The sequence below is a fragment of the Mobula hypostoma genome, chromosome 3 (genome assembly GCF_963921235.1).
Source record: "Mobula hypostoma chromosome 3, sMobHyp1.1, whole genome shotgun sequence".
NCBI classification, from domain to species: Eukaryota; Metazoa; Chordata; class Chondrichthyes; order Myliobatiformes; family Myliobatidae; genus Mobula; species Mobula hypostoma.
In genome coordinates, this window is record NC_086099.1 from 17501497 (window position 1) to 17520853 (window position 19357).

Here is a 19357-nt window from a genome sequence, read left to right on the forward strand (position 1 = left end):
TCAGGGACTTGGGTTATATTATTAATTTTTTTTGTGTGAATATGCTCACTGCTATCTTATATATGCTACATATGCCTTGTGCTGAATATGACTGTTTTGCATCTTCGCCCCAGAGGAATGCTGTTTTGTTTGGCTGTATCCATAAGTATTCATGCATGTTTGAATGACAACTGAACTTTTTAATACTGAGCTTTCTCCATGGTGTTTTCTGTATTATAGCACTCTATATTACAAGTAGCCTTTCCCTGGATTTTAATACTGAGTTTCTCCTGAATTACAAGTTTCAGTTTTATGCTTCCTGAATTTCTTGTTGGATTATAAAATTAATAAAAGTACATCAATAAACTGAAATAACAGAAATTACTCATTAAGTATCTCACCCACATCCTTTGACTGCAAGTATAAATTTCCTCTTTTATCCCCAAATGGTCCTACCCATTGCCTAGTTATCCTCTTGTTTATAATGCAAGCTTGTCTTTAAACAACTCCTGCTAGTCAGATGTGGAGTTGCTCAGGAACAGCTGCTTCCAATTAACTCCTTCATCATTATGTGCCATGTTGTATGAAAATGGGTGATCATGGTTTTCACAATCATGATGGTTCATAGCAAATTTTCCTACAGAAGTAGCTTTCCACTGCCTTCTTCTGGGCAGTGTCTTTACAAGACAGGTGACTCCAGCCACTATCAAAACCCTTCAGAGATTGCTCACCTGGTGTCAGTGCTCACATAACCAGGACTTGTGATCTGTACCAGCTGCTCATACAACCATCCACCACCCGCTCCCATGGCTTCACATGACCCAGTCAGGGGTCTAAGCAGGTGCTACACCTTGCCCAAGGGTGACTTGTAGGCTAGCAGAGTGAAAGAACACCTTACACCTACTTTGGTAGAGACACATCTCCACCCCACTATCCAAAGCTTAATGTCATAATTTGCCCTTCCCTAATTTAGCATTTTCCCAGAAGGTTCACTCTTACCATAATTATCTTAAAACTTAAGGAGCTATGATCACTGCTGTCAAAATGCTCTTCCATTCTAAGTCATCTGCCCAGACTTATTCCAAACCAGTTTCAAGAAACCCTCTTGAATGCACTGAAGACACACAAGCACACACACTGACTTCTGCTGTTGTTGTGCTGAGTGTCTTCACTGCAATGTCTTCCCCAGTGTATTCTCATAATGGGCCCTAAACCAAGCTGCTGTGCTCGGGTTGGCTTTATGGTGTCTTTGCTGCCATACATGGTGGAATATTCCATTACTTTAGCATTGGGAATGTGTAAATGTGTACATTTTGTTTGTATACTGTAACTAATGTAGATATTTCTGTTTGTTTTACACTAAGATTGTAACCATATTTTGGGGTGCATCATATTCTAATTCATGTGTTAAGTTAACTTTGTTGGTAATTAAAGGTGGCATTTTCCTTGCACCAAATAAAAAAGTTCATCGCCCTCAGGCCTGCCAAGAGTTCACACTGGATAAAAATAGTATGTAGTTACTTTTGTGTTTTCTGGTATATACCTTTTGTAAATATTGCCAGATTTTCACTATTTTTGCTACCTCGTGTAAGTTTGTTTTTGGCACACCTGATACACCCTCGCACTGAAGTGCTAAGCGACTCCAGCCATTTTTTTCCTTTGACATTAACCCACTGCTTTCATGCTGCATCTCCGTAAGGACCTCAATCAAAATTGAATGATTGCCATTAAGACAGACAATGTCTCAAGGTACCCAACCTTTGGTAGAATCTATGTAACCAGACTCTAGGATTTTTCAATATTGTGGAAGAGCTTTCTGCAGTTAAACAAATAACCAACTCCCCATAACAAGAAATAATCTACAAGTATCATCTCACCATGCTTGCATCAATGACTTGTCCTTTTCCGGATTGCATTCTTTCATAAAGTGCTAGAATTATACCCATAGCACACATAACCCCACCTCCAGCAAAGTCAGCCACAACATTTAGTGGTGCATAGGGCTTCTCTCCTTTCCGGCCAAACTTCGACAGCAGACCTGTTACAGATATATGTGATTAGTACATCGTTCGACAAAAAAAATCTCAATATATCTTTTCCATTAAGAGAAACTAATTTTATTTTTTTTCCTAATTTGCTTTCTACATTATGAGTCTCACTATAAATAAGCAGTTAATTGCGGTTTTCCTCAAAAAAGGCAGCGATGAAGGTGTTGCATGTCCTTCTGGAAGAGCACCCATAGTAGTTTTGTGTAGCGAATTTCACAAATGCTTCACAGCCTGAGGGACCTATCTCTGATTCCTAGACCTGTGAGGAACATTGAAACTTGCTGCCCAAACCTGTCATATGCACACGTTCACAAGGAAGCAGCAAGAATGAGAATCAGGTTTATTATCCCTGACGTGACATTAAATTTGTTTTTTTGCGGTAGTAGTACAGTGCAAGGCAAAAAAAAAATCACCATGTTGCAATAAGAAATTTAAAAATGCTGAAAAGAGAGCAAAATAGTGAAGTAATGTTTATGATCTTATCAGAAATCTAATGGCAGAGTGGAAGAAGCTTTCTTAAAATGTTTGAGTGTATCTTCAGGGCCCTTCCTCTCCCTCCTGACAGTAGCAATGAGAAAAGGGCATACCCTGGACGGTGAGGGTCCCCAATGATGAATGCTGCCTTTATGAGGGGTCGGGGTCGGCTTCTTGACGATTATCATGATGTCATTCAATACTGCAGCACAGAAGGATCATTGGGACCTCTTCTGGGGCAGGCGTGACCTGTACAAAAAGGACGGGCTGCACTTGAATCAAAGGGGGACCAATATCTTGGCAGGGAGGTTTGCTAAGGCTGTTGGGGAGAGTTTAAACTAGAATTGCTGGAGGGTGGGAACCGAACTGTAGAGACGGAGGAAGGGGCGGTTAGCTCACAAATAGAGAAAATTTGTAGGCAGTGTGAGAGGGAGGATAGGCAGGTGAATAGAAAGGATGTGCTCAGACTTATAGTTTGAGGTGTGTCTATTTTAATGCAAGAAGCATCATGAACAAAGTTGATGAGCTTAGAGCCTGGATCAGTACTTGGAGCTCTGATGTTGAGGCCATTACAGAGACTTGGGTGGCTCAGGGGCAGGAATGGTTACTTCAGAGTGCCAGGCTTTAGATCAGCGGTCCCCAACTACCGGGCCGCAAAGCATGCGCTACCAGGCCGTGAGGAAACAATATGATTTGGCGATGAGTCAGCTGCACCTTTCCTCATTCCCTGTCACACCTACTGTTGAGCTTGAACGCATGTGAGGTCATTACCCACGCGTCATCCATGTCAGCGCAGGAAGGAGATCAACTCCTCGAGCTTGCAAATGACGGCATTTGACATAACATCTCTGCCGCATTCTGGATCAAAGTCAAGGCTAAATATCCTGAGATAGCCACGGAAGCACTGAAAATGTTGCTTCCATTTCCAACACTGTATCTCTGCAATGAATGCAACGAAAACTAAATTGCGGAATAGACTGGACATAAGGAACCCTCTTCGAGTATCGCACTCTCCTGTCACCCCTCGATGGGACGGTGTTGTTGCAGGGAAACAAGCCCAGGGCTCTCACTGATTCAGCGATATTAGTGAGTTGCAATGATTTTATATGTTCATATGGGGAAAATATGTGCTGTGTGTTTAATATCCAAATGTTACTTAAAATGTTATGATACTATTGACTTATATAACCATATAACAATTACGGCACGGAAACAGGCCATCTCTGCCCTTCTAGTCCGTGCCGAACGCTACTCTCATTTAGTCCCACCAACCTGCGCTCAGCCCATAACCCTCCATTCCTTTCCTGTCCATATACCTATCCAATTTTTCTTTAAATGATAATATTGTACCTGCCTCTACCACTTCTACTGGAAGTTCGTTCAGCACTTACTTCAAGCTCCCCTGTCCTCCCCTGATAATAGACTTATCACTATATTTATGCGAGGAAAATATGCGCTGTGTGTTTAATATTACATTTGTTAGATAAACCCTTTTAAAAACGAAATTGAGTGTACTAGCCACGTATCACCTATATTCTGGTTGTGATTAACACCCCCCCCCCGAACAGAATTGCCAAAAACGATTTGTAGGGGAAAAAAAAAAATCGGCATGTACACGCATGCGCAACTGGTGCCCGCACAAGGCTTCATGGTCATTGTAGTCTTTCTCGGGGTAAACTCAACATATTTGACAGCTACTCTTGCCTGTTGGCAACCCTACCCCTGCCCCCACCGGTCGGCCGGTCCGCAAGAATATTGTCAATATTAAACCCGTCCACAGTGCAAAAAAGGTTGGGGACCCCTGCTTTAGATGTTTCAGAAAGGACAGGGAGGGAGGCAAAAGGGGTGGGGTGTGGCACTGCTGATCAGAGATAGTGACACGTCTGCAGAAAATGAGGAGGTCATGGAGGGATTGTCTACTTAGTCTTTGTGGGTGGAAGTTAGAAACAAGAAGGGGTCAATAACTCCACTGGCTGTTTTTTATAGACCATCCAATAGTAACAGGGGCATCGAGAAGCAGATAGGGAGACAGATTCTGGAACGGCGCAGTATTAAAAGGGTTGTCATGATGGGAGATTTTAATTTCCCCAATATTGATTGGCATCTCCCTAGAGGAAGTGGTTTAGATGGGCTGGAATTTGTTATGTGTGTTCAGGAAGGTTTCCTGACACAGTATGTAGAATAGCCGACAAAAGGAGAGACTGTACTTGATCTGGTATTGGGAAATGAACCTGGTCAGGTGTCAGGTCTCTCAGTGGAGAGCATTTCGGAGATAGTGATCATAATTCTATCTCCTTTACCATAGCATTGGAGAGGGATAAGAACAGACAAGTTAGGGAAGTGTTTAATTGGATTAAGGGGAAATATCAGACAGGAACTTGGAAGCATAAATTGGGAACAGATGTTCTCAGGGAAATGTGGCAAACGTTCAGGGGATATCTGCGTGCAGTTCTGCACAGGTACATTCCAATGAGACCGGGAAAGGATGGTAGGGTACAGGAACCGTGGTGTACAAAGGCAGTTGAAAATCTAGTCAAGAAGAAGAGAAAAGCTTATGAAAGGTTCAAAAAACTAGGCAATGATAGAGATTAGATTAGATTAGATTATGAGGACACTCAGTCCTTGTTTATTGTCACTTAGAAATGCACGCATTAAAAAATGATACAACATTCCTCCAGAATGATATCACAAGAAAACACAGGACAAACCAAGACTAAAACTAACAAAACCACATAATTATAAAATATAGTTACAAAAGTGCAAAGCAATACCTTAATTTGATAAAGAGCAGACCAGGGCACGGTTAAAAAAAAAGTCTCAAAGTCCTGACAGACTCATCATCACACGCAGGCGGCAGAAGGGAGGAACTCTCCTTCCCATGAACCTCCAAGCGCCGCCAACTTGCCAATGCAGCACCATTGGAATCTAGGAGATCATAAAGCTAACAGGAAGGAGCTTAAGAATGAGATTAGGAGAGCCAGAAGGGGTCATGAGAAGGCCTTGTTGAGCAGGATTAAGGAAAACCCCAAGGCATTCTCCAAGTATGTAAAGAGCAAGAGGATAAGACATGAGAGAATAGGAAGTGTGACAATGGAAAAGTGTGAATGGAACCGAAGGAGGTAGCCGAGGATATTGTGGGAAGCAAGGAAGGAGATTGCTGAGCCTCTGGCAATGATCTTTGCATCATCAATGGGGATAGGAGAGGTTCTGGAGGATTGGAGGATTGCAGGTGTTGTTCCCTTGCTCATGAAAGGGGGTACAGATAGTTCAGGAAATTATAGACCAGTGAGCCTTCCTTCAGTGGCTGGTAAATTGATGGAGAAGATCCTGACAGGCAGGATTTATGAACATTTGGAGAGGCATAATATGATTAGGAATAGTCAGCATGGCTTTGTCAAAAGCAGGTCATGCCTTACGAGCCTGATTGAATTTTTTGAGGATGTGACTAAGCACATTGATGGAGGTAGAGCAGTAGATGTAGTGTATATGGAATTCAGCAAGGCATTTGATAAGGTATCCCATGCAAGGCTTATTGAGAAAGTAAGGAGACATGGGATCCAAGGGGATATTGCTTTGTGCATCCAGAACTGGCTTGCCCACAGAAGGCAAAGAGTGGTTGTAGACGGGTTATATTCTGCATGGAAGTTGGTGACCAGAGGTGTGCCTCAGGGATCTGTTCTGGGACCCCTTCTCTTCGTGGTTTTTATAAATGACCTGGATGAGGAAGTGGAGGGAGGGGTTAGTAAATTTGCTGATGACACAAAGGTTGGGGGTGTTGTGGATAGTGTGAAGATCGGTCAGAGGTTACAGTGGGACATCCATAGGATGCAAAACTGGGCTGAGAAGTGGCAGACGGAGTTCAACCCAGATAAGTGTGAGGTGGTTCATTTTGGTAGGTCAAATATGATGGCAGAATACAGTATTAATGGTAAGACTCTTGGCAGTATGGAGGATCAGAGAGATCTTGGGGTCTGAGTCCATATGTTACTCAAAGCTGCTGCGCAGGTTGACTGTATGGTTAAGAAGGCATATGGTGTATTGGCCTTCATCAACCATGGGATTGAATTTGAGAACCGAGAGGTAATGTTACAGCTATATAGGAACCTGGTCTGTCCCCACTTGGAGTACTGTGCTCAGTTCTGGTCAACTCACTACAGGAAGGATGTGGAAACCATAGAAAGGGCGCAGAGGAGATTTACAAGGATGTTGCCTGGATTGGGGAACATGCCTTATAGGTTGAGTGAACTTGGCCTTTTCTCCTTGGAGCGACGGAAGATCATTGGTGACCTGATAGAGGTGTATAAGATGATGAGAAGTGTATAAGATGATGAGAGGCATTGATCGTGTGGATAGTCCTGGGTAGTGGGGTCCAATGGATGCTGTTCTTCTGTGACAACGTACCCTGTAGATATGCTCAGCTGAGGGGAGGGCTTTATCGGTAATCGACTGGGCTGTATCCACTACTTTTCAAAGAATTTTCCATTCAAGGGCAATGGTGTTTCCATACCAGGTTGTGATGCAGGCAGTCAATATACTCTCTCCTACATATCTTTAGAAGTTTGTCAAAGTTGTGGAAGTCATGCTGAATCTTTGCAAACACCCAAGGGAGTGGAGGCGCTGAACATGGATTTAAGAACAGAGGCAAGTTCAATGGAGGTGTGTGGACAAGTTTTTTCCCCCCACATACAGAGTGGTAAATGCTTGGAATGCACAGCCTGAGGTGGTATTGGAGTCAAATACAACACAGTTTTTCCAAAAGACTCTTAGACAGGCACATGAATATGCAGGAAATGGAAAGATAAGGACATTGTGTAGGCAGAAGGGATTGACTTCATTGGGCATTTGATTACCAATTGAATTAGTTGAGCATAACATTGTGGGCTGAATGACCTGTTCCTGTGCTGTAATGTTTTATGCTCTAAATGTAAGCTTTGGACCAATCAGAAAAGTGTTTTAATTGAATCTCTGCATCATTTGATGTAAAAACAGATACCTTACAGCAGGAATGAAGTAACGTTGTTTCACTTCTCTTAAATCTACTTATAATAAAATCATTTCAATTACCTGAGAGAGCAATATAGTTGATATCATGCCCAGCAGCTTTGGAAAATGGTCCACTTTGTCCAAACCCAGTCAGTCTGGCATAGATGAGCCTTGGATTTTGTTCACATAAAACTTCAGGTCCAAGACCCAGCCTCTCCATGACACCTGCAAAATAATACAAGCTTGGTTGATTTAGATCAACAAGCAAACCATTGAATTATTATTAACATCACTATTATGTTCTTAAAAGAAAAGCATGAGAGTTTGAAGGAAAATAATCCAAAAGCAAGACGTGCTGCCCAGTAGAAAGCCAATTCATGGCATATTGGTGCAATGGAAACATTTGATTCAGCATTCCAAAATGTGTGCTTAAAACAAAAACAAAATGTGTGCTTAAAACAAAAACAAATTATCGAGCTATAGTGAAGGTGTTGAAGCTTTACCTACTTTATGAAAAGTAGAACTGAATAGCTTCTTTCTGTCTTGTTTAATTATTTGAAGTACTTTTTAAAGCAGATGCTTTGCTTCACAGTTTATGACTTTACATTTTTCGCCCATCACCTCCAGGCTTCTCATGACATCCCCCTACCCCACCCACCCACCTTGTTTCTCCTGTTACCTTCTACCTTGTACTCCTCTCCTTCCCCCACCCTTTTATTCCACCTTATTTCCCCCTTCCTTTCCAGTCCTGATTACTCAAAGTGTTGACTGTATATTCCTCTCCATAGATGCTGCCTGACGTCCTCCAGCACTGTGCTCTGGATTTGCACTACCTTCAGATTCTCTCGTGTTTGTAAGCTTATGACTTCAACTTTTTTTTTGAGCATGAATACAATAGATTTCTATTCTGACTGAACCCACATAGGCTCTACTACCATTAAAAATCACAAAATTGTTACAAGGGAGTCCATTTAGTCTGCACTGGCTGTAGATAAATGCAGAGTAGGTAGTTCTATTCTCCCGATCTCTCCCATAGCCCTGCAAGTTATTTGCTTTCAGATACACAACCAGTTTCCCCTGATAATGCTATAATTGAATCTCCTTCCACTGAAAATTATTTGCAGCATAAATAAAGTTTTCCACAAATCACTTCTGGCTACCACCTCCATTCAATATGCTCAATGAAAGTGCTGCCTTCACAGCTCAGCTACTCAAGTTTGAGTAACCTTTGATCTGGAATAGTCATAATCACCCAGACTTCCTCAGCCTATTGGCCCCAGTTACACTGGGCCAACACAAGACTCCCAAAATTTGTTAGAATGAAGTGTTGGTTAACAGGCAGACAGAAGAGACATCCTAGACCTCTAATAATTAACGTATAATGACTACAGCCATCAATCTTTTGGCAAAGTATTACATCAACCACTGAAATATTTCCCCTTTGATCTCAATTGAAATTCAGTTTTACCACAATGCCATGCCTAGTCAAACGCTCCCTTGATGCCAAAGGTAGGCACATACTGTATGTCTCAATTCTGAAATTCAGAATTTTGGGCCATGTTTGGACCAGGGCTGGAGCACTGTAGCTCGGGCAAACACCAGCTGGACATCATTGGACAGGTTACTGCTAAATAAATGCTATTTGAAACCATTGCTGATTGCATTTCCAGCAGTTCGTTGATGACTTGAGAGTAGACTGATGGGTAGCAATAAACTGGATTGAATTTGCCCTGCTTTAATTTTGTTAACAAGACAAATGGTATCTGGGCCAATTATAATTCACACAGTGCAGCTACAACATAGAGTTCAAAGATTCAAAGTACATTTATTATTAAAGTACATATACCGAATACAAATCTGAGACTTGTCCTCCCACAGGCTGCTACGAAACAAAGAAACATCATCGAACCTGTTCAACCATCAAACACCCGAAGTGCGAGAAAAGAATAAATTGCACAAACAGCAAGATGTGAGCAAACAACACATAGAATATCAAACCAAGAGTCCATGAGTTTTCAGTTTAGTTCAGTGCTGCCAGCTCACTGCAGGCTGCATAGCCAGCCTTCGCAGAGGCGCTCCAGTCTGCATAGATCTCCCAAATCAAGCCACTCAAAAACCACTCAGCTATGTGAGTTGTAGGAAGACCAAAAGCGAACGTGGTCCGGCACTCCTTATGGAAAAAGGATGGGCAAGACTCTTCACACTGTCGCCAAGGAAGCATCACCCCAAGTCATCACAGCTTCTTTTATGCCAACCCACTCCTCAGACACACAGCACAGAAATAGGCTCTTCAACCCATTATGTTCATGCCAACCACCAAGTACCACCTCTGCTACAGCCTATAATTATAGAACACAGAGCATCACAGCACAGTACAGGCCCTTCAGCCCACGGTTGCTCTGACCTTTTAAATCAAGATCCACCTAATCCTCTCCACCTGCATAGCCCACCACTTTTCTATCATCCGTGTGCCTATCTAAAAATTCCTTAAATACTCGTAATGTATCTCTCTGTACCACCACGCTGGCAGGGCATTCCATGCATCCACCACTGTGCGAAAAAAACAGACCCCTGACATCCCTCCAATCACCTTAAGGTTATACCCCTCGTATTAGCCATTTTCGTCTTTGGAAAAAGTTTCTGGCTATTCAATCAGTCCATGACTCTTATCATCTTGTATACCTCTATCAAGTCACCTCTCATCTCTTTCGCTGCAAAGAGAAAAGTTTTAGCTCACTCAAGTGGTTAAGGCGTTTGTCTAGTTATCTCAAGGTCGCTAATTTGAGCCTCAGCGTGGCAGCGTGTTTGTGCCCTTGAACAAGGCACTTAATCACACATTGCTCTAGTCTGTGCGAGGAGTGGCGCCCCACAGACTTCCAATCTGCGCCTTGTAAGGCATGAAAATGCCTGACGCAGGCCTTTCATTGTCTGAGTCGACGTTCCCTCCCCTCTCCTCCCCCCAATCTATCTAACTCTGTTGTCTCTCTACAGTCAATTGAACATCGTTACCTGCTACCAAAGAGTGACAATGCAGGAGTACATGGCTACTTAAGTTTTGTGTATCACAGACATCACAATTTAATTCTGCCTTGCACCTCCTGCTTTTTCAGGTGGGATGTTCTCCAGGCTTCGGAGTTTATTATGTTGTTTTGAAAGATAATTCAAAGAACATTTCCTGAAATGGGAACATTTCCGTCAACCTTGGGAAATTGAATGGTTGTGAATAAAGAAACAGTGTATGAAGTTGCATTTTCATTTAGAGTGAGAGATTGACATATTTCTCCTTCTTATGTGTTCATCTTGGTCTTTCAGCACATTTTTAAGTTGTCTGAAGCTCTCAAATGCATTGGACCTAGATAATGTCATTTCAATTTCCTGACTTATTCAATAAGAAGTCAACCATGAAATTACATGAGATGAATTTCTGCATCAGCAATCTATCTTTCAAGTTTGAAGACATTTTCAGTCCAAAGTCAGTGTCATAGAGCACAGAAACGGGCCCTTCAGCCAAACTGTTTCATGCGGATCAAGATTCCAGTCCATACGCTAGCCCCAGTTGCTCACATTTGACCCACTTCCCTCGAAACCTTTCCTATCCGTGTACCTGTCCAAGTAGCTTTTAAATCTTGTTAATATACCTGCCTCAAACACTTCCTTTGGCAGTGCATTCCATGTATGGGCTATGCTCTTAATGGAAAAGTTGCCCCTTAAGTTGCTATTCAATGTCTCCCCCCTCACTTTAAACCTATGTCCTCTAGTTTTAGATTGCCTAACTTTGGGGTAAAAAGACTGTGTTTATTCACCGTATTTAGACCCCTCACCATTTTGTACAATTCAATAAGATCTAATTCTACTGCACTCATGAAAACAGTCTCAATCTGCACAAGTCAGTCCCTTAGTCCTGGAAATGTCCTCTTAAATCTCCTTTGTATCCTCTATCTAAATGGCATCTTTTTGATAGCAGGGTGACCATATCAGAGTACAATATTTCAAATGGGACCTCAGCATTGTCTTGAACAACACAAACATAATGTCTCAACTTCTACACACGGTGCTCTGACTGATGAAGGCCAGTATCCCAAAAGCCTTCTTCATCACCCTGACTACTACAATGGCACTTTCAGGGAACCATTTGCTTGTGCTCCTATGTTCTTCTGCTCTACCACACTCCCCAGGGCCCTACCATTCATTGTGAAAGTCATACCTTGTGTCTTTCCAAAATGAAACAGCTCACCAAATTAAACCCAATTTGTCATTTCTCAGCCTCCTTTCTCAGCTGATCAAGATTCCTCTGTTAATCCAGATAACCATCTCTGTCAATGATACTGCCTCAATAGATAGATAGATACGTTATTGATCCCAAAGGAAATTAGCGTCACAATAACATTGCAAGTGCACAGATATGCGAATATCCAAAAATAAAATAATCAGCATAATCAAAGACCCACCCATCCTAGATAGTGTCTCTTCTTCCTTCTCCCTTCAGGCAGAACATATAAAAACCCTGAGGGCAAGTCAGTCAGTCAGTCAGTTAGCGGGTGCCATCCTGAATCTGGGGTTGGCAGCCGTGCACCTCCATCTTCTTCGATCTTACGACAGCACCGAGTACAGCCTCTCCTCCAGTTTGTTCTTGCTGGCCGCCTTGGCACTGCCCGCCGCCGAACTCGAGCCCGAGGCCATATTGCCCTCCAGCCGCAGCCGCTTTTTCAAACCCGGCCCCTCCTTGGGCGGTGGCCTTGGGCAGGTCTAGGCACACGGTGCAGCGCCCAAGTTCATCATATCTCTTCTAACTAGGTGCACAGCATACAATTCGTAGATACGTGGTGAGGCTTTAATCTCTTCCACGGAAGATGGCCGTTGGCTCACAAGGAGCTCATCCGCCCTTTGTCAGGTCTTGTTTTTTAAGTCCTGCTGGGTGTCCTCACACCCTCCTCACCAGACTAAGTCTGGTAGGGGAGCCGGCCCAAGTTGCCGACCACTCCACCATGGCCCCCGGCCGAGCACAGAGTGCCCGCACCCGGCCGAATCTCTCCGAGCGTCCAGCGCCGAACTCAAAACCAAGGCAAGTGCCACTAGGCTTAAGGACAGCTTCTGTTCAGCTGTTATAAGACTACTAAACAGTTCCTTAGTACAATAAGATGGAGTCTTGACCTCACAATCTATCTCGATATGATCCTGAATCTAATTGTCTATCTGCACTGCACAATCTGGAGCGGTTAACACCTCCAAAGTTAAAAAGTTCAAAGTAAATTCATTACCAAAGTACATATATGTCACCATATACAACCCTGAGATTCAATTTCTAGTGGTTTATTGAAATTCATAATAGAATCCATGTTCTATTATGGCTGTCAATAAATCCATGATAGGATAATAAATGTAACAGAATCAGTGGAAGACCACAGCAACTTGGGTGTTCAACCAGCATGCAAAAGACAACAAACTGTGCAAATACAAAAAGAAAGAAATAATAATCAAATAAGCAATAAATATTGAAAACATTAAATGAAGAGTCCTTGAAAGTGGGTCAACAGGCTGTGGGAACATTTTACTGATTGGCAAGTGAAGTTATCTCTTTTGGTTGAAGAGCCTGATGGCTGAGGGGTAATAACTGTTCTTGAACCTAGTAGTGTCAGTTCTGAGGCTGAACCTTCTTCCTGATGAAAGCAGTGAGAAGAGAGCTTGTTCTGGGTGTTGGGTGTCCTTTGATGATGGATGTTGCTTTTCTGTGACAGTATATTATGTAGATAAGCTCAATAATGTGAGGGCTTTATCCATGATTGACTGGGCCGTATCCACTACTTTTTGTAGGGTTTTCCAATCAAGGGCATTGGTGTTTCTAAACCAGCCTGTGATGCCGTCAACATATTTTTCACCACATCTACAGAAGGTTGCCAAAGTTTTAGATGTCATGGCCAATCTTTGTAAACTTTTAAAGTAGAGATGCTGCGGTGCTTTTTCCATAAGTGCTGGTCCGAGGACAGGTCATCCAAAATGATAACATCAAAAGGACGTTTTGATGTTATCCTCTCCCCTTCTGATCCTTCAATGAGGACTGGCTCATGGACCTCTGCTTTCCTCCTCTTGAAGTCAATACGCTCCTTGGTCTTGCTGACGTTGAGTGAGAGGTTGTTGTTGTGGCACCACTCAGGCAGATTTTATCCTGCACGTGGTTATTATTTTACTTTATATAATATCAATGTGCTGATGTAAGGAATTAATCTGTAGAAAGTATACGAGACACGTTTTTCACTGTACCTTGGTACACGTGACAATAATAAACCAAGTTAACTGATCAGGCCATGGACATTTACCTACCTTCGAAATTCATGTTTATCGGAATGGAGATGCCAGGGATGGAACTGCTCATTGAGTTACATCTCTGATGGTAACTTCAGAAATATACCAATAATGAGTCCTGCTATACATGCTCAGATTTAGGTAATTTAAAAAAAATGGTTTGTTGGAATTCAATGCCTGAGGATGTTGTTGCAGTAAACCTTAATATAGTGCTTGAAAGAAACCAAAATGTTTTACCAAAAAGCTTGTAATTAGAAAACTGTGAATCACGTCAGTGGGGAAATGTGCAGAGAAAAAAAATAACTACTTTTGATATGTAAGATAATATTGATTTGAAACATCAACTTTGATTCTCTCCCAACAGAAGCTGCCTGATATCCTTGCAAGTTTGTTATCTTCTGAAGTTAACATTTTATTAATAATCTTCTCTCCAAGAGATATCACGGTAGCTATTCAATAAGTTAATTGAGCAAATAATTACCTGCTTCAAATTTCACTTCCCACTGAAACTCAAGTTTTTTTTTAAGGAGTTGGGATGCAGCAGGCCGCGATAGCCACAAGATTCAAATTCTGCACTGCTATTACTACTACTACTACTACTACTACTATGTTGACTCAGGCCTAGGGCTGCTATTCACACACTATATCCTACTGGATTTCAAACTGCCTGTTAAAAGTAAATTGGAACATTTCAATAGCACAACAGCTTTATATCAAGCATATGGACTCTTCTTCACAGAAGTAATCAGTCAGCAGATTTAAGAAAAACTGATTGCAGTAATTTACATTTCTTTTGACCACATTTTCTGTATTTATTAACTGTTAGCGATTACTTATCAGAATGATTACAAATTACTACACATATGCACTTCAATTCATTCTTTGACCTGATTAGTTCACGACCTATTTATCAAGTTCAAGTAAAATTTTCATTTAACCATACGTTAATATAGCCAAATGAAACAGCGTTCCTCCAAAGTGCAAAACTCAGACAACAGTCAGGCACAAGGCACATATAGCCTATAGCAAAACACTGGACCATTGTTACACCATCATCAAGAATGCTTACTGTGCTATTCCACACCTTCACTTTGGGAAGTCTGATCACCTGGCTGTACTTCTACTCCCCAAATATAGGCAACGACTGAAGACTGCAGCAGCAGTAGTGAGGACCAAGAAGGTATGGACAAGGGAAGCACAGGAGCGCCTACAGGACTGCTTTGAATTGGTGGACTGAACTGTATTCAGGGATTCATCTTTGAACCTGGATGAGTATGCTGCAGTTGTTACTAACTTAATTAAAACCTGTGTGGTGAATTTACAATGGCAGGGGCCGCAATTGAAAGTTCATGCCTGCTAGCGTCGGGGCTATTGAAAGTTCATGCCTGCTAGCGTCGGGGCATATTGAAAGTTCATGCCTGCTAGCGTCGGGGCATATTGAAAGTTCATGCCTGCTAGCGTCGGGGCTATTGAAAGTTCATGCCTGCTAGCGTCGGGGCTATTCAAAACCCGGAATCTCGGCGGCTCCAACACCTCAGGACATATTCAAAACCCGGACTCCAGCAACGACCATGGACACATTCACAGCGATTGCGCAACCACCAACTGCGACTCCAGCCTTGAACTCCAGGCCGGGTCTTTATGTGCTGCTGTTGTGACTCCCGTCTCCCCTTCCCCCACCAATACTCTGCAATCCCGTCTCCCTCAGATCCCACCGTCAGCTCCTGGGCCCTCAGAGGCTCCATCTTCCTCTCACCCCAACCCTCCCCTCTCCACTGACACACCCAGCCTCCCCCTCCGCCCCGATCCCAGCTCCCATCCGTGCCGGGTCTTTACCATCCCCTCCGACCTTCAACTGTCGGAGGCAGAAAGCTCTGTTCTCAGTAAGGGCCTCACCTTTGTCCCCCTTCGCCCACACCTCAGTGAGTTCCGTGTTCGCCATGATGCAGAACTTTTCTTCCGCCGTCTCCGTCTCCGAGCCTACTTCTTCGGCAAGGACTCTTCTACCCCCACCGATGACCCCTTCTCCCGTCTTCAACCCTCCTCTTCTTCATGGACACCCCGCTCTGGTCTTCTGCCTGCTCTGGATCTCTTTATTGCCAACTGCCGACGGGACATCAACCGTCTCGACTTCACCGCACCTTGTCCCCATTCCAACCTCACTCCTTCGGAATGCTCTGCTCTCCACTCCCTCCGCACTAATCCTAACCTTATTATTAAACCCGCTGATAAGGGGGGTGCTGTTGTAGTCTGGCGTACTGACCTCTACCTTGCCGAGGCACAGCAACAACTCACGGATACCTCCTCTTATTTACCCCTCGATCGTGACCCCACTAAGGAGCACCAGGCCATTGTCTCCCACACTATCACCGACTTTATCCGCTCAGGGGATCTCCCATCCACTGCTACCAACCTTATAGTTCCCACACCCCGCACTTCCCGTTTCTACCTCCTACCCAAGATCCACAAACCTGCCTGTCCTGGCCGACCTATTGTCTCAGCTTGCTCCGGCCCCACCGAACTCGTTTCTGCATACCTCGACACTGTTTTATCACCCCTTGTTCAATCCCTTCCGACCTATGTTCCTGACACTTCTCACGCTCTTAAACTTTTCGATGATTTTAAGTTCCCTGGCCCCCACTGCTTTATTTTCACCATGGATGTCCAGTCCTTATATACTTCCATCCCCCATCAGGAAGGTCTCAAAGCTCTACGCTTCTTTTTGGATTCCAGACCTAATCAGTTCCCCTCTACCACCACTCTGCTCCGTCTAGCGGAATTAGTCCTTACTCTTAATAATTTCTCCTTTTGCTCCTCCCATTTCCTCCAAACTAAAGGTGTAGTTATGGGCACCCGTATGGGTCCTAGCTATGCCTGCCTTTTTGTTGGGTTTGTGGAACAATCTATGTTCCGTGCCTATTCTGGTATCTGTCCCCCACTTTTCCTTCGCTACATCGACGACTGCATTGGCGCTGCTTCCTGCACGCATGCAGAACTCGTTGACTTTATTAACTTTGCCTCCAACTTTCACCCTGCCCTCAAGTTTACCTGGTCCATTTCCGACACCTCCCTCGCCTTTCTAGATCTTTCTGTCTCTGTCTCTGGAGACAGCTTATCCACTGATGTCTACTATAAGCCTACTGACTCTCACAGCTATCTGGACTATTCCTCTTCTCACCCTGTCTCTTGCAAAAACGCCATCCCCTTCTTGCAATTCCTCCGTCTCCGCCGCATCTGCTCTCAGGATGAGGCTTTTTATTCTAGGACGAGGGAGATGTCTTCATTTTTTAAAGAAAGGGGCTTCCCTTCCTCCACTATCAACTCTGCTCTTAAACGCATCTCCCCCATTTCACGTACATCTGCTCTCACTCCATCCTCCCACCACCCCACTAGGAATAGGGTTCCCCTGGTCCTCACCTACCACCCCACCAGCCTCCGGGTCCAACATATTATTCTCCGTAACTTCCGCCACCTCCAACGGGATCCCACCACTAAGCACATCTTTCCCTCCCCCCCCCTCTGCATTCCGCAGGGATCGCTCCCTACACAACTCCCTTGTCCATTCGTCCCCCCCATCCCTCCCCACTGATCTCCCTCCTGGCACTTATCCGTGTAAGCGGAACAAGTGCTACACATGCCCTTACACTTCCTCCCTTACCACCATTCAGGGCCCCAAACAGTCCTTCCAGGTGAGGCATCACTTCACCTGTGAGTCGACTGGGGTGATATACTGCGTCCGGTGCTCCCGATGTGGCCTTTTATATATTGGTGAGACCCGACTCAGACTGGGAGACCGCTTTGCTGAACGTCTACGCTCTGTCCGCCAGAGAAAGCAGGATCTCCCAGTGGCCACACATTTTAATTCCACATCCCATTCCCATTCTGACATGTCTATCCACGGCCTCCTCTACTGTAAAGATGAAGCCACACTCAGGTTGGAGGAACAACACCTTATATTCCGTCTGGGTAGCCTCCAACCTGATGGCATGAACACTGACTTCTCTAACTTCCGCTAAGGTCCCACCTCCCCCTCGTACCCCATCTGTTACTCAATTTTATGCACACATTCTTTCTCTCACTCTCCTTTTTCTCCCTCTGTCCCTCTGAATATACCTCTTGCCCATCCTCTGGGTCACCGCCCCCCCCTTGTCTTTCTTCCCGGACCTCCTGTCCCATGATCCTCTCGTATCCCCTTTTGCCTATCACCTGTCCAGCTCTCGGCTCTATCCCTCCCCCCTATCATTTTCTCCTATCATTTTGCATCTCCCCCTCCCCCTCCAGCTTTCAAATCCCTTACTCACTCTTCCTTCAGTTAGTCCTGACGAAGGGTCTCGGCCTGAAACGTCGACTGCGCCTCTTCCTATAGATGTTGCTTGGCCTGCTGCATTCACCAGCAACTTTGATGTATGTTGCTAAAACCTGTGTGGATGAGTGTGTGCCTACAAAGACATTGTACATTCCCAAACCAAAAGCTGTGGATGAACCAGGAAGTACGTGGTCTGCTGAAGGCTAGATCTGTGGCATTGAAGTCTGGCAACCCAGGCCTGTACCAGAAAACCAGGTATGATTTGCGGAGGGCTATTTCAAGGGTGAAGAGACAATTTTGAATGAGGTTGGAGGCAACATCGGATGTACAACAACTCTGACAGGGTTTGCAAGACATTACTTCCTACAAATTGAAACCCAATAGCATAAATAGCAGCAGTGTTTCACTACCAGATGAACTCAACGCCTTCAATGCCCGCTTTGAAAGGGAGAAATCAACTACAGCTGTGAAGATCCCTGCTGCACCTGATGACCTTGTGATCTCTGTCTCAGAGGCCGATGTTAGAGTGTCTTTAAAGAGGGTGAACCCCCGCAAGATCCAGATGGAGTACCCGGTAAGGCTCTGAAAACCTGCGCCAACAAACTAGCGGGAGTATTCAAGGACATTTTCAACCTCTCATTGCTACAGATGGAAGTTTCCACTTGCTTCAAAAAGGCAACAATTATACCAGTGCTTAAGAAGAATAATGTGAGCTGCCGTAATGACTATCACCCGGTAGCACTCACAACAGTGATGAAATGCTTTGAGAGGTTGGTCATGACGAGACCGAACTCCTGCCTCAGCAAGGACCTGGACCCACTGCAATTTGCCTATCACCACAATAGGTCAATGGTAGATGCAATCTCAATGGCTCTCCACATGGCTTTAGACCACCTAGACAACACAAACACCTATGTCAGGATGCTGTTCATCGACTACAGCTCAGCATTTAATACCATTATTCCCACAATCCTGATTGATAAATTACAGAACCTAGGCCTCTGTACCTCCCTCTACAATTGGGTCCTCGACTTCCTAACCGGAAGAGCACAATCTGTGCAGATTGATGAAAACATTTCCTCCTCGCTGATTATCAATACTGGTGCACCTCAGGGGTGTGTGCTTAGCCCACTGCTCTAACCTCTATATACCCATGACTACATGGCTAGACAGAGATCAAAAACCATCTATAAATTTGCTGATGATACAACCATCTCAGATGGTGACGAAAGGGCACATAGGAGCGAAATATGCCAACTAGTGGAGT

General features: G+C 44.1%; 1 protein-coding gene across 9 annotated transcripts in view; it reads right to left on the reverse strand.

Moving 5' to 3' along the window:
* The window catches only part of amacr (alpha-methylacyl-CoA racemase), an 85476-nt gene that overhangs the window by 43727 nt on the left and 22392 nt on the right, over positions 1-19357 (reverse strand). For all 9 annotated transcript variants that reach the window (XM_063042720.1, XM_063042717.1, XM_063042716.1 and 6 more), the window contains 2 exons: positions 7566-7709; positions 1857-2017 (listed from right to left, as the gene is read on the reverse strand). In XM_063042720.1, the coding sequence (XP_062898790.1) occupies positions 1857-2017; positions 7566-7709 (305 nt within the window). The remainder of the gene's footprint in view (positions 1-1856; positions 2018-7565; positions 7710-19357) is intronic.